We start from the raw sequence: 14,549 nt of genomic DNA, 5'->3' as shown, positions 1-14,549 counted from the left end.
TCAGCTGGTCTCAGTATTTTACAAACTGCTGATCTATTTTATGCACGAGGATCTCTTTCAATAATATTAAGTAAGCAGCAGTCTAGTAAAAGAAAATGCTTTGTTGATGTTAGAGGTGATGGGGGACAGATAGACTGGTGTGAAAAGACAGAAAGATAACAGTAGCTCAAATAATTTGTTACATAAAAAACATTATAAGTACTATCCATGAAAGCACATACAATCAAACCTGTCATGAGCATAAAGTTGTTTTCTCAGATTAATTTTTAGATTTTATGTACCTGTTACTCTTGTTTGACTGATTTACTCCTATTTTATGTTGGTAATGATGTTTCTCATTCTACACTCCTCCATTTTCTGCCCTAGCTGGTATCCCACCTTCTGAGTTTTCATGTTCTCTTCCTGCGTGTAGTTAAGTTATCTTTGCCTGAGCATCGTGTTGGCTTTAGTCTAAAAGGCTTAGTTTCTGCTAGCCTGTAGTGTATGACATGGTTTCAGTTTTCTGGATTTCTAACCTGTCTGCAGATTATACACCATCCGTCCTGTGACACCTTTTGCCTCAAATATTTCTGGACTATTCCACCTTGTTGGACAATTTATTTGTGCACTGACCCGTTTCTCCATTAAAGGAAATGAACAGAGTTCCTGTGTAGTTTGTACATTTGAGTCTTTTGCCTCTGACTTGTCAGCCTAATAGAACCACAAAGCAGATGGCAGTCGTGGTAGACCGCACTGACTGTTCCCTCCTGTCAGCTAGGAATGGGAAACTGAGGCTAAAATTTGCACAAGCTCACCAAAATTTGGCAATAGTTTAAAAAAATACCGCTTGGTCCTATGAGGCTTGATTTCAGCTGAATCCATGATAAAAACATGGATCCATTTTACTTTGCAGCAAACATCCACGCTGGTGACAGCAGTGTAATGATGTAATGACGAGGCAGCACTACGAGGATCATGTTAACAGATGCCCCTAATGTGATTAATACACTGGGGGCTGATCTGTTGTAGCCTGAATTACTAATTCAGAAACTCCAAAAGACAGAAGTGGAGGATTCGACAACTGTCTGGATCAATAACTATACATCAGTGACTGAATTATTCCTGTTTCTTTATTGATATTAGCTCCATGCAATTACTTTCTGCTCTGTTGATGTGAATAATACTTTCAACAGCTACCAGAGCCTCGAGGCTTTCTGCATTTTTATACTGGATATTTCTAAACTATTTCAGTCTGTTAGGACTATTTACAATTATGTTTTAGTTAACAGCTATGCACATAACTTGATTTAGTTCATTAAAAATGTTTTAAATATGTTCAATACAATGTATTTGTATGTCATAACGAAAACATGAAACACTGTCAATCTTCCGCGAATATAACATAATACCGTTTGCATCAAATATGAAATGTAAGTATCAAATATAGATGTGCAGATGTACATTTACGCTCTTCTTTTTGCAACACAGGCTTGAAAAACAATTACAGAGCTGCTGCTGCGCTTCAGCATACAATATAATGTAACCAAACCTAGCAACGATTCTAATTGAAAAGCAAAAACCATAAAAGGCATTAAAAAACAAAAACAAATTAAAACCTCAGCTTATAATACTGCTACTAGGGTAACACTGTTTATTGGTGTACTAACAACATGGAGCATTTCCATTGTTTCCATCACAAAAGGGATTTCTGGTGCCGATTTCCTGACTTTGACATCTTACTTTTAAGACCAACACTTTAGTGTTTCTTTGTTGTTGCCACATGCTGGTTTAACATGGACCTGTCAGCAGGCACATGAATTATTAGTAAAGGCACAGCCCAGGGACAAGGGTCAAAAACCCAACAGCGCATTAGACTGACGTCAAACTGCAGGGAGGCTTGACCTTGCAACCTTTCCTGTCCTCTCATTCAACTTCTCGGTTAATTTGCCCTTTCACACAGAAACACTGCCTCTGTTCATCGCCTTTATTCGTTCACACAAAGCCAACCTTGGAGGGCGAAATGTTACGCTCTTCTGTTTTCAGACAACATGATAGTATTTAACCTATTAACTCCTTGGTACAAGTTTTCATCTCTTTACTACAAGAGCACACAACTCATCAATCAATCTGTCAGTACTCTAAAAAATAAAAAGGTTTACAGAATTTCAGCAGCAGCACACCCCAATTCCTTTTTCAAGCTTTTGCAAATAACAACGAAGCACACAGAGGGTGAAACAGTCCCACTGGGAGAAGGCTGCGCTTCTTCTCCTGACAAAAGAACTAAGTACTTTTTACAAATGAGGATGAAGTTAACACTGAAAACAAAGTCTCTCTGCATGCATGTCTTTATCTCTGGATGCTGAAGCAGCGAGATGACAAGACAGAGAAAGTACCAGTCCCCTCCCCTCCCTTTTTCAAGAAAGCTCAAAGGCTTGTTTGAACAGGGATTGTTTCCTAAGGCAGTAGAGGCAGTCCAGTGTGTATTAGACAGATGCATCTTTCACAAGTTCTGCTGTCAAATGATACTCGTTCTCACTTGCTTCTTCTTATATTCTGGCATGTAATCTAAAAATAGAAACTGTCATATGACTTGTGTGAGAAGAAAAAACATCAAACCCCCCCTCCAACATCCACCCATCTATCTATCTATTTATCTATCTATTGGTTTTATTTACATGTTTTAACTGGGCCAGCAAACAAGAACCAAAGCAGTGAATATAATAAAGGCTTTAAGAAAATTGTCAACAGTGCATTCTGACTCCAAGCATCATGGAAGAAGTGACAGCTCAGGGTAACACCGAACATCAAGTGCAGCCTGTGCCCTCTCACTCCCCTCTTTTACCTTTTCCTCCCACGCACAGTCAACAGATGTAGTGCTGGTTTGAAGTTCATTTAGAATGTGTGAATTTTCATGCTGGCAAAGTAAAAGAAAACGGCACAGAATGAGGTGAGAGGAAAAAAAAAAAAAAACTATAGATGGATAATGGCATTTGACCAATGGAAAAAGATGGGTCAGTTTCATGCATTTTCTTGATTTTCTACCAGTATTAATTGATGAACTGTGTGTTTTTGCTTAACATATGACATCAATTCTGGCTAACATTTCTTTGTGCACAGAGAGGACCCCCGTGCAAACATGGCCTTCATGTCTGCCGTCACACATGTCCCAACTTTTACACCACTTGATGAGTGATGAATGAGGGCTGCATCCATTCTCCCTACTGGGGTCACGCCTCTGCTTCAGCACTTCAGTGTGTGACTGAAGGCTGGGGAAGGTGTGGAAACAAATTGCGATAATTACTACTGAAGGCATTTGTGTCACCACTGCGCCTTTAAATGTACTTTATAAAGCATCCTCAGCTGTACTTTTAAGCATCGTCCGGTTTTGAGAATAAAGCTAAGAAATACAAGTCTGTCTTTTTGTACCAGTTTGAAATAAAACATCCTCTTTCAAATAATGAACACCTTCATCTTGGTGGTTGAAGATTAAATAAGACACAGGAAATCACGAGCCTTGTACAATGTAAAAGATTTTCAAAGATGTGACATATCTATACAAAATGTGCAATGCCTTGCAAAAGTCTTCATATCTTGACATTTTTCACCTTTTTCACATCTTTTGCAGCTGCTAACAGGTTTTCTTCCAGCATTGCCTTCTATCTATCTCGATCCATCTTCCCATCTGCACTGGCCATCTTCCTGCCTTTGGAGCAGAATAATATCTGCACAGCAGGATGCTACCGTCGCTACCTTTCATTCTGGGCCTTGTGTGTTCAGAATAATTTGGAAGGTTATCTTTCTGTGACACAGAGGGTTTCATATATAGACCAAACAGCTTAATTATAGCGGCATCTGACAAGCTTGCCTTCTTTCACATGTGTTCCTGCATAGCTTGGGGCAAACAAGCAAATAGGATCTTTTCTGGCTTTCTTTCAACAATTGCAAACTCTGAATGAGACTTTTAATGGTTTTGTTTAACAGTGGCTTCCTCTCTGCTCCTTCTACATAAGATCAGATTTGTGGAGTGCAGAGCTAATATTTGACTTGTCGACACATTCCCCCATTTGAGACATGTATTAAATTTGCTCTGCCTTTTCTGCTATGAAAAGCGGTCAAGCATCAAGTCAAAATGCTGCCAAAAGCTTTTTTTAATGGTAAAAATGACATGTTATTTTAATGCATTTTGATAAGCGAGATGCCAAATATTAGTGGCCTTCTATGTATTGACTTGAGTCTGTGCTTATGGTTTTGACCAACTGTGGATCAGAGAAGCTCTACAATTAAATGCAAAGGTAAAAACCAACCGGTCTAAATTTAGGATGTCCTCAATGACTGCAAGCAAACATTTCATTAGTTACTGAATAAATAAAATAGGTTAAAACTTGACAGACCCACTGTGACTATATGCAACCAAAACAAAACAAGCTCAACATTATTGTGCATGTAACGAGGCGATAACAACACTCACTTCCAGACTTAAGAGTGCAGCCAGGCAGGACGCAGCAGACAGGAACTACAGAGTTTAATCTGAGACAGTACTAAATCGAGCAGACATCCTAGAGCCTTTTTTTAGCTGATGTGGAGGAAAGTGAGTGTGAGAGAGAAGTGAGGCAGGCAGTGTAGAAGAAATAGATGGAAGGAGAACGAAATAGTTGACTTTGACCAGGGGAAAAAAAAATGAGTGTGAGAGAGCAGCGATAGTCACTTGAGAATTTTCTCCGTTTTTGCGGTTGTCACACCATTTTCTTTTGATGCAGCGATTAAAGTCTAAAAATAACTTATTGTGGGCAGACAGAGTCACATAAACAGGCATGCAGACATTAATAAACACATGCTGTTGTACCATTTGTTTTAACATTTTCCTTGGAAAAATCAAGGATATTAGTGAGAAACATGCTGCCATTGGTCTGCCTGCGTAGAGGTTTTAGAGAGCTGTCAGCTGCCGTATTATCCTCCGGGAGACAGAAATTGACATATCATCTCTCTCAGGAGTTGGGCTTTTGCAAACACATTTGCATTTCTTTGAACTATGCACCAAGGCTGCCTTAATACTGACAGTTTACTAACATTCAGAATTGTGTCAGATTTTTTGTGAACTTGCCCCAGATGCTTGAACAGAAAAACAGTTGAATTCCTTTAAAGGAATTCTTAGTTGTAATACTTTTGTTTTTTAATCAGTTTTCCTGAACGAACTCTCCCTGACATAATATTGTTACACAAACAGCTTGATAAGCTCATTAAATAGGAAGCCTGGGATTATTCTTAAAGGGAAACTGTCAACAGTTCTGAAACCAAGACTTCATTTTTTCCTGAAAAGGACTTAGACTCCAAACTAGAAACTACCGGGGAGGGAGTGTATCAGTAAACCATACGGCTGATATATTAGCGGTGTATTTTCTAAACAGACTAAAATACATGTAAATAAATAAAAAAGTTGCAAAGCAAACTTAACACTGCCTTAAATGTAATATAGTACACAACATCACTGAGATATGGCATGTTGAACATTAAAAACATTTACAGGGAAAAACATTTAGTTGGTCTGAAATAAATTTAAAGCACATCCTCTAGCAAAAGACGAGTGAGGAACCATCCTCCATAAGAAGTCCATAACTGAATTGTCATAATTAGGGCCTGAGGGAGGACCTGATTGGACTGGGCAGGCAAGAAGGAACTGCTTTATGAAAAATCTAACATTTTTCAATTGAATAAAAGTTCTGCAGAGCCTGGTAGTTCATAGACAAAAATCGGCCAAAGACAAAACAGTGTTACATAAACTGCAGGTGTAACCCCAATGGACAAACCTGATGATTTCCCAATTAGTCATTAATAGTTGCCTTTCTCCACTGGTGTTTGGGCAGATAGATACACTCAGAGCCCTGTCACTTAGTCTATCACAGGGCAACACAGAGACACATAAGAGGAACAATCATTCAAAATCACTAAAATGGGAAATGAACAGTAACCAATTAACTGAACCGTTGGAAGAAGCTGGAGTACCTATGGAGAATCTGTGCATAAACAGGAAGAACATGCAAAGACCCAAGGCTAGGATTTGACCCCACAACCTTCTTGTTGAAAGGGAACATTGCTAAAATTAAATAAAACAAAATCATTTCTGATAAATACAAAACAATGTGTTCATATAAATGAGATAATTGCCGAAATAGTTGTTGGTAATATTGGAGAACCTCAGGGCTCTACATTGGGTCCTCTTTTGTATATTACAATCATTTTCCTGATGTTTGCTGCTCATGTTTCTCACTAGATGTGCGCAGATGCACATTAGTGTATTTCAGTGATTCCCCTACCATTATTCAATGGCCTGCTCTGCCCCACCAACAAGAATGGCCACTGCCCCCAGAAGATCATGGCATGTAGTAATTAATGTCAATAATTTTATTATTCTGTCTAGATAACATTAAATGTATTTCTGTCTCAACATGTTCACAACTCAATCAAGGAAATAACTGTACACAAGTTTTCTTGGAAGACCAATAAGACAGGAATATACAGCTGATAACAATTGAAAGGTGGAGAGAAAAACAGACAGGTAAAAATGAGATACAGAGGGAGACAGAAAGATGCAAAGAGAAATAAGAAGAGAGATTTATAAACACAGTATGCACCAGATGAAAAAACAAAACATTTTAAAGTATTTCTTCAATAGCTTAAACATATTTTGTTTGTGTTAATGATTGTTACATTGATTGCAGGAATATAATTTTTCTAGGTACCAGTTATTATCAGAAAGCCATGAAAAAAAAATCACTTGTTTAAAGTTTTTATCTTTGCACAAAAAGCAAAGAGAAACACTGTGCACTGCTTGTTAGCAAATAACAAATCTCTTAGGTTAGAACTGACAAAAACATTCAGAGGTGTTATTGGTTAAGATCTCGGATTATGTAACGCATGTATGTATCTCAAACTGTGATAAAACTGTTTATTTTTGAAGGTGTGTAAATCGAGATCAAAATCTAAAAATAGAAGTAGCAATGATAGTAATAACACATTTAAAATGAAGACTTTTCAAGTCAATCAAGGCCACCGAACAAGAAATACTGCACAGTATAAAACTTAACCTGAACCGGATCAATTTAGGCTTCCAGATAGATCAGCAAAAGGTATTGGATGCTCTCAGCCCTAAACTTAATTACAGATATCTCAGCATTAGTACGCTGATTCATCGGATAAGGAAGACTTAGTGGCAACAAGAAGAAATTACATTTTCTTTATGTTTAGTTTATGAGAGTTTTTAATGGACCATAATTTAATTTCACACAGAGTCGAAAAGGAAGGAAGCTCTAGAGAGGTAGAGCTGGTGTCATCTGCAGAGCAGCGAAAATTAATACAACATTTTCTGAAAATGAGATCAAATGGGAGAAGATAAATGATAATCAGCGAAGGACCAAGAACAAAACCCTGAGGTATACCTGAAGTAACTGGTGAAAACTGTGACTTGTTCTGTTGGACATAAAGTTGACAGTCAGAGAAATAAGTCAGATGACATAACAATGGCATTCAGATATTTTACCAGTCCATTGAAATGTGTATAGTCTGTCAAATAGTTTAATTAAGCGAAATTGAAGCACTTCCACATGAACTGCAACACCTGGAATTCCTTCTTCACAGAAACATTACAACTTAGAGGCAGTTCTCCATAATGCTTGGTAGCTGATCAAATCTGTAATCACATGCATATTTGTGGCTGTTATAATGTTCACTTATGTAACTTCTTATTAAATATTATCTGGTTTAACAGATTCTGTGATTTAATGTTTTATACCATCAACTGACAGGTTGCAGATGGAAATCAGCCCCTGTGGCTAAAAATGGAACATTTGCATAATAGATTGAACTACTTATGATTTTTTTCAATAGGCAAAATAAAGTGCACACTCTTTAAATTATCATGCTAAAGATAAAATAAGAACATGTTAGACAGTGATTTTAAAAGGGCTTTTTACTTAACAGACCTTGCTAGAAAAATAAATATGATGCCATGATCAAAGGCAGTTTGGTGTTTACAGTGCTCTTGTGTTCACAATTATGTTGTAGCTACTTATGGATAAATAGAAAATAAATCATTTAAAGTTTCAAGGTGTATGCTAATGAAAATTAATTTGAACACTGTCCCCTAATCCTTGACTCTTGACAGGAACAGATAAAAGCTTCTGTTTTTTGCTGCCTACTATACTAAAGCTGTAATTAAGTTTAGGGTGGGAACAAAAACCTTTTGTTGATCTATCAGGAAGACTAATTTGGTCCGGTTCAGGTTAAGTTTTACTTTCTATTGCAACAGACCTACTCAAGTAGTGAACCAGCTAAGCAATGCTGTCAAAAAAAACTGAAGGAAGTAATTAAATATGCAATACTCTACATTTTATAGTAAATTCATTGTTAATCCTGCTTCACACTATCGGGTGTTGTGCAATACATAAGCAGTAAGCAAAATTAAACATCTGACAGAAGCAGGCTGCAACGGAAATGATTTATTTTCAAGTTATATGATTTCCTTAATTAAATGCTCAGTGGAAGAAGAGTTTGACTACAACAGTGGTCCCTATTTAAAACTGAGTACATATTGGTCAAAAACAATAGCTTCTTTGTTTCAACTGCTGGTGTCTTTTGTTTGTTCCATTTCAGCTAAATCCAAGACTTAAGGGATTTTTGGGGTTCTGTTCTTTTTTGCATTTTCGACAGCATCCCAAGTATTTTGGGAAAAAGGAAGCAAATAAAGGCTTTAGATGGAGCTCTTCTCCTCCCTCTGCCAAAAAGGTCCCTTACATATAAACATCTTCGCTTTCTTGCACAGTTCTTTTAAATTATGTGACAGCCAAATGAATGCACTTGTTTTCTCACTACATAAAAAGACAAGTAATGAGGACAGTTTCTACTGGAGACAGCGAAAATAGAAACCAGTCTTGTGTTTATACACCAAGAGCACAAAAGCCAATGAAAACAAGGAATATGTTGAGTGCCATATGTGGGCCAGTCACACTGTAGAGCGTCTTCTGTGTTTATTAAAGAGCTGTCTTAAGAACTGACTTGAAGCTTGAAATGAAGTGAAGCTGGAAATAAAACCAGGGGTGATGTAAACACACACTGGCTGCAACCAAACACAACATTTTAACAGAATGACTTAAACATAAGAGAAAAAATGTAAAAGTAAACAAAACTCAAGGAGTTTTTCATTATCCATGATTAGTATATATCATGGATATATGATATATACTATGTATGAAAAATTCCCTTCTCACCCTCCGCGGGTGGTCTGTTTCATCCTCTGAGCTCGGGTCCTCTACCAGAGGCCTGGGAGCTTGAGGGTTCTGCGCAGTATCTTGGCTGTGCCTAGAACTGCACATTTCTGGACTGAGATGTCTGATGTTGTTCCTGGGATCTGTTTGAGCCACTGCTCCAGTTTGGGGGTGACTGCCCCGAGGGCCCCGATGACCACAGGCACCACTGTGGTCTTCACCTTCCAGGTCTTTTCCAGTTCCTCCCTGAGGCCCTGGTATTTCTCCAATTTCTCATGCTCCTTTTTCCTGATGTTGTAGTCACTTGGTATTGCTACATCCACCACAACGGCTTTCCTCTGTTCTTTATCCACCACCACAATGTCCGGTTGGTTCGCCATTACCATCTTGTCTGTCTGGATCTGGAAGTCCCACAGGATCTTAGCTCGGTCATTCTCCACCACTTTTGGGGGTGTTCCCCACTTTGATCTCGGGGCTTTCAGTCCATATTCTGCACAGATGTTCCTGTACACTATGCCCGCCACTTGGTTATGTCGTTCCATGTACACTTTCCCTGCCAGCATCTTGCACCCTGCTATTATGTGCTGGACTGTCTCAGGGGCCTCCTTGCACAACCTACACCTTGGGTCTTGTCTGGTGTGGTAGATCTGAGCCTCTATTGCTCTGGTGTTTAGTTTTTCATTATCCATGATTAGTATATATCATGGATATATATATATATATATATATATATATATATATATACATACATAGTATATATCATGGATATATGATATATACTATGTATGTGTGTATATATATATATATATATATATTAATTTTTTTGATACACAGACAGGTGGACACATGGACACATGAACAGATGGAAAGATGGGTGGATGCTTAGACAAACTGATAGGGAATAAAGTCCGGAGATAAAATGTTTTCCCTATATTTATATACCCCATTGATTGAAAAATGATTAAATTCCATGCTTTCTTGCCTGGATGTGGTCTTTCTGCACAATTCTACTCAATTCAAATCTCAGTCAATGGGTTTCTCCTATTGACTTGAATTTCTCCAGGAAAATTTCAACCAGGCCAATCAGCGAACAGACGGAGAAGTTGTGAGAAATGAAGTGGATTTTCTGAGCTCTTTTAGAATTGTAATCTGCCTGTAATTTTAGCAATGGGAGCGGAAAAAGTCAACAAAACCATCCGGTCCGTGTTGGTTATGCTTTCAGATATTGAATTAACATTAACAGCTCTTCTCTCTTCACAGTGGAGGTAATTTTGAGGAGGGAGACGCTAAGCAGGCAATTTCTGGTAAGCTTCATAGCATCGAACTGGTGTATTACAAATATCACAGACAAACGTTAGGGAATGGGTAACATTTAAAATTCAACCGAGTCCAGAAACAATTGTTTCTCAAAAGCTAAGGTTCAAGTCCCTCAAATCTGGAACAAAGCCTAGAACAGTGGTTCTTAACCTGGGTTTGATCGAACCCCAGGGGTTCGATGAGTCGGTCTCAGGGGTTCGGCGGAGCCTCTGCCGCGGAGGTAAAGACACACTTGTGTAAAGTCATGATGACGCCCCGCTTTGCCATGACTTGCTCCAGAGGATCACGTTACATTGCTTAGCCAATCAGAGCTGCAGAGGAGCACTGATTGAAGGAGCTCCACTCTCAGCACAGTTCTTACCAAATTCTATAGTCTAAATCTGCTCCTTAGTCGCATCTTTTCGGGGTTGCTACTGCCTCTAGAGGTGTGGGGGTGGTTGCACAGCTAATATAATTACATTACTAAATCAGAATACCACAAAGTATTTTGTGTCTCGGAGGCCGGGGGGGTTGTTGGGGTTTGGAATAAGAAGGGTTCGGTGAATCCGCATATGCAACTGGGGGGTTCGGTACCTCAAAAAAGGTTAAGAACCACTGGCCTAGAACAAGGGGCTGGACTACATACGAGTCTGTAAAGCTCATTTAACAAAGACTTTTTAAATTGTAAAATAATATAAGAAACCTATAAGATTATAAAGAGAAAGAATTTTCAAGTTATTGCTACTAAAAGGAACAATCTCCTTATCTGATTTACTTTATGTTTTTGCCATTAATTTTGAAATTTGTCGTAGTTTTCTGCAATATATCAGTGTCACTGCTGCATACGAGTTGTTCTGAGTCTTTCTTTGAGATGGTCTGAGTCTTTCTTTCTATTTTTTTTTCTTCTGAGAAATGCACTTTATAATTAAGAAAGATTATAATTTCAAGGCTGTATTTGTAAAACAAAAACAGAAAAAAAAAACATTTAGTGTGTGTGGCATTTAGTAAAACCTCAGGCTGTGACATTCTTCTATCTGTGAATGCTGAGCAGACCAGAGACTGCTCCAAAAACAGAAAGCAAACTACAGTTAATTAAAAAATCCCCACCTCTATAACTTTTTAATATTTTGTCACTATGTGGGATTTTATTTGACAAACAAACACAAAGTAGCACACAGTTAAGTGGAACTGATGTAACCAATGGAGCAGCTATAATCTAGATGTTAGCAAACACATAAACCAAACCGTGGCTCACCGTCATCTATGTCTTTGAGGATGCTGACAGTAGTGGTAGGATAGTGCATTCCTAGCCGACCTCCAACAGGCAGGGTCAGAATCACGGTGAAGCTCTCCACTTCCTCGTACAGAGAGTCATCGATGATCACCACGCGACACATCTTCTCCCGCTCTCCTTTGTCGAATCGAAGGATGCTGCCGTGTTCCTCGGGACGTGAAATGTAGTCCGAGTAGGACAGAACGGTGGTGGGGATCGTTCCTGTGGCAGAACCTTTGGAAGAACCAGGAAAAAGGGAGTGCGAGGAGATGTTTGTGGAGAAAACTGAAGATGGTGGAAAATTAAATACGACTGGAAAGACATAGCTTATGGGGCATAGCCTGAGACTCAGCTGTGCTGTAAACAGTAGCGGCGCTAACACATGGTTTGAACTATGGCCTTTACTATGACGTATTCCCGACATTTAAGTTGCTATTTCTTCATCAGTATTTAAAATCTTAATTATATGAAAACAAACTGTATATAATAAACACTATTGTTAGAGCAATCTCTATAGCTGTGCTCCTGTTGGCAGGTGGAAGAAAAACTGACACCTTTTCCACACTGTGTAATTTTTACTGCTACTCTCCATTCAGAAAACATTCCTACAGACTTTATTTATTTATTAGCTTTGTATTCTTTTTCTTTTTCTTAAAATATACACTTTACCCAGTGATTCTATATTTAGTTGTGTCGGATTGTTGCCCTCTGAACTGCACAGCTCATATTGTGCTCGATTCTGATGGAGGGTTTTTTTTTTCATGTTGAAAGAGAGCTACTCGTCTTCACTTCCTCAGGATAAGGGAGAGTTGCAAAGTCAACCACTTAATTGCAGCTGACTGATCTTAAAGAGATACTTTTTTAATTGACTTTAACTAATGAGCTGAATTTAATCCAAACTGTATCACAATTTGGTTTAAACTGAGTTGTTCACATGGCTTCATATTAAAATATTAGCATGTTGTGATCTGAAAGTGTCACGTTTACATTTTGTTAGCTTTAACTGATTAAAAATTATTTTAAATCGTTAGACTCGTCTGATCACACTGATCTGCACCACCTGATTTTAGTAGTCTCAACAATGTGGGAGATACGAAGAAAAAGGAGCGGATTCGCACCCTGCTGGGTGGAGCAGACCACCATGAGTTCCTCACTTATGTCTCCACTGCGGTGTACGGGGATGAAAAGCTCCCCAACATCTTCCTCTACTGAATGAATTGGTTCAGGAAAGAACACGGTCGACTCTGGGAAAAAAAAGCACAAAAAAAAAGAGAAGAAAAGGGTGATGTTAATGACATGTGTAACGGTAGGCTGTACTCCACAGAACATCAGGTAGTGAGGAAGTTATGCAGGCTAGTCGCTCTATGACTATGTATTCTGTGCGGCAGCGGGTAGAATTTTACTTTTATCTACTTAGGTGGTCATCCTGCAGTGAGGTTATGCATATGAGAAAAAATCAATCTCCATCACAGTTTTCTGGTTTGATGCAACCAGAGGGGTTCTTCAAAGACACCCCTACAGAGCTTTTTCATACCTCCTCGCATGTGGCAGACAAATACAATTGCAGGCCTCCCAAGATCATCACGCAGAGCTTTCATCACCTGGGAGTTTCACTCATCGACTCTCGTGTACACAGACGGTTCAGCCACTCACTTATTTTTCTTCTCTACTTCTTAATCATCTCTTGCCTCTGGTTTGTGACTGAGGGAAAGACTTAGATTCGTTGAAAGCATCATCTATCAAAGCAAAAACCTCGCAGTGTGGCAACAGAATGGTTGGAGTTGCTTCCCGCACAGCAATCTGGGGCCAATAAAAATAATAATAAAGTGAACTAACTTTCAGCTCGTCTCAGATCTTCTGGTGCTGTCTATTTTCGTAGAGAAAATGAGCGACTGAATGAACGGAGACTCAAAGAACACTTGTGGATTGCTTTTGCAGCATGAACACCAATTAAAGGGCCGGAGAGTAGACAATCCAAAGAAATAGATTTATCTTTGAAACAACATATGGTGTAAGAGGAGATAAACACCTGAGAAGACTCTTTGAGATGAAGCCATCAATATAAGACAATCTTACACACAGTGGGAGGTCAAACATTTCTCCTCTCTTGTGATAACACTTGCTAAATCGTTCTCCCTCCTCTCAATCTTCCAGCGTTTCTCCTTTCTGCTACAGCCTATAATCTGTCACTCCCCGGGGGGAAGTCGGGGGGCTGGAGGTTTGGGGGAGAGGGGGAGCTGCAAGAGCAGGATACTGGGCTCCTCCGCCTTACCTATTCCTTTCACACACTCAAACGCACCATGAATTTCCACTCTCACTCCATGCATATACTACAAACTTCGTCTCACCTCATAGTACTTTCACGTCTCATTCCACCATTTCCTCCTGCACAGCCCCTTAATCCAGTCAAGATTTAGAAAAGGCAAACTTTTCATCCAAGTGGGTCAAGTTCACCTTCTTGAGAAAAACGCACTGTCATTTTAAAACATTCATGGGGAATGTGAAAAAGTCACACGCTTGTAAAGACGGTGCCGAATCTAGAAGTGCTTGGATCTAATCTTGTTTTTATCCAGCAGAAAGGAAAGCAAAACAGGAACTCTGTTCGGCTTTTATAACTCTGTATAGCACTTCTCAAATATTGATAAATCATGAATTTTCTATAGATGCAGGAATGTGTTCTATGTAGTTTTTTTCGAGATGTTACTTTGAGCACCTTGTATAAAAAGAAATATGCCACACATACA

The 14,549-nt window shown here is 38.8% G+C and overlaps 1 protein-coding gene across 1 annotated transcript in view; it reads right to left on the bottom strand.

The window, feature by feature from the left end:
- frem2a (FRAS1 related extracellular matrix 2a) overlaps positions 1-14,549 on the bottom strand; it is a 71,679-nt gene that overhangs the window by 16,777 nt on the left and 40,353 nt on the right. Inside the window, exons 5-6 of the mRNA XM_008427274.3 lie at positions 12,924-13,049; positions 11,788-12,039 (exon numbers count right to left, since the gene is read on the bottom strand). Coding sequence (XP_008425496.2) covers positions 11,788-12,039; positions 12,924-13,049 — 378 coding nt within the window. The remainder of the gene's footprint in view (positions 1-11,787; positions 12,040-12,923; positions 13,050-14,549) is intronic.

The sequence above is a fragment of the Poecilia reticulata genome, chromosome 14, assembly GCF_904066995.2.
Source record: "Poecilia reticulata chromosome 14, P_reticulata-male-v2, whole genome shotgun sequence".
In the NCBI taxonomy this organism is placed as follows: Eukaryota; Metazoa; Chordata; class Actinopteri; order Cyprinodontiformes; family Poeciliidae; genus Poecilia; species Poecilia reticulata.
Note: the sequence above shows the minus strand (reverse complement) of the source record. Positions and strands in the feature narration are given on the sequence as shown.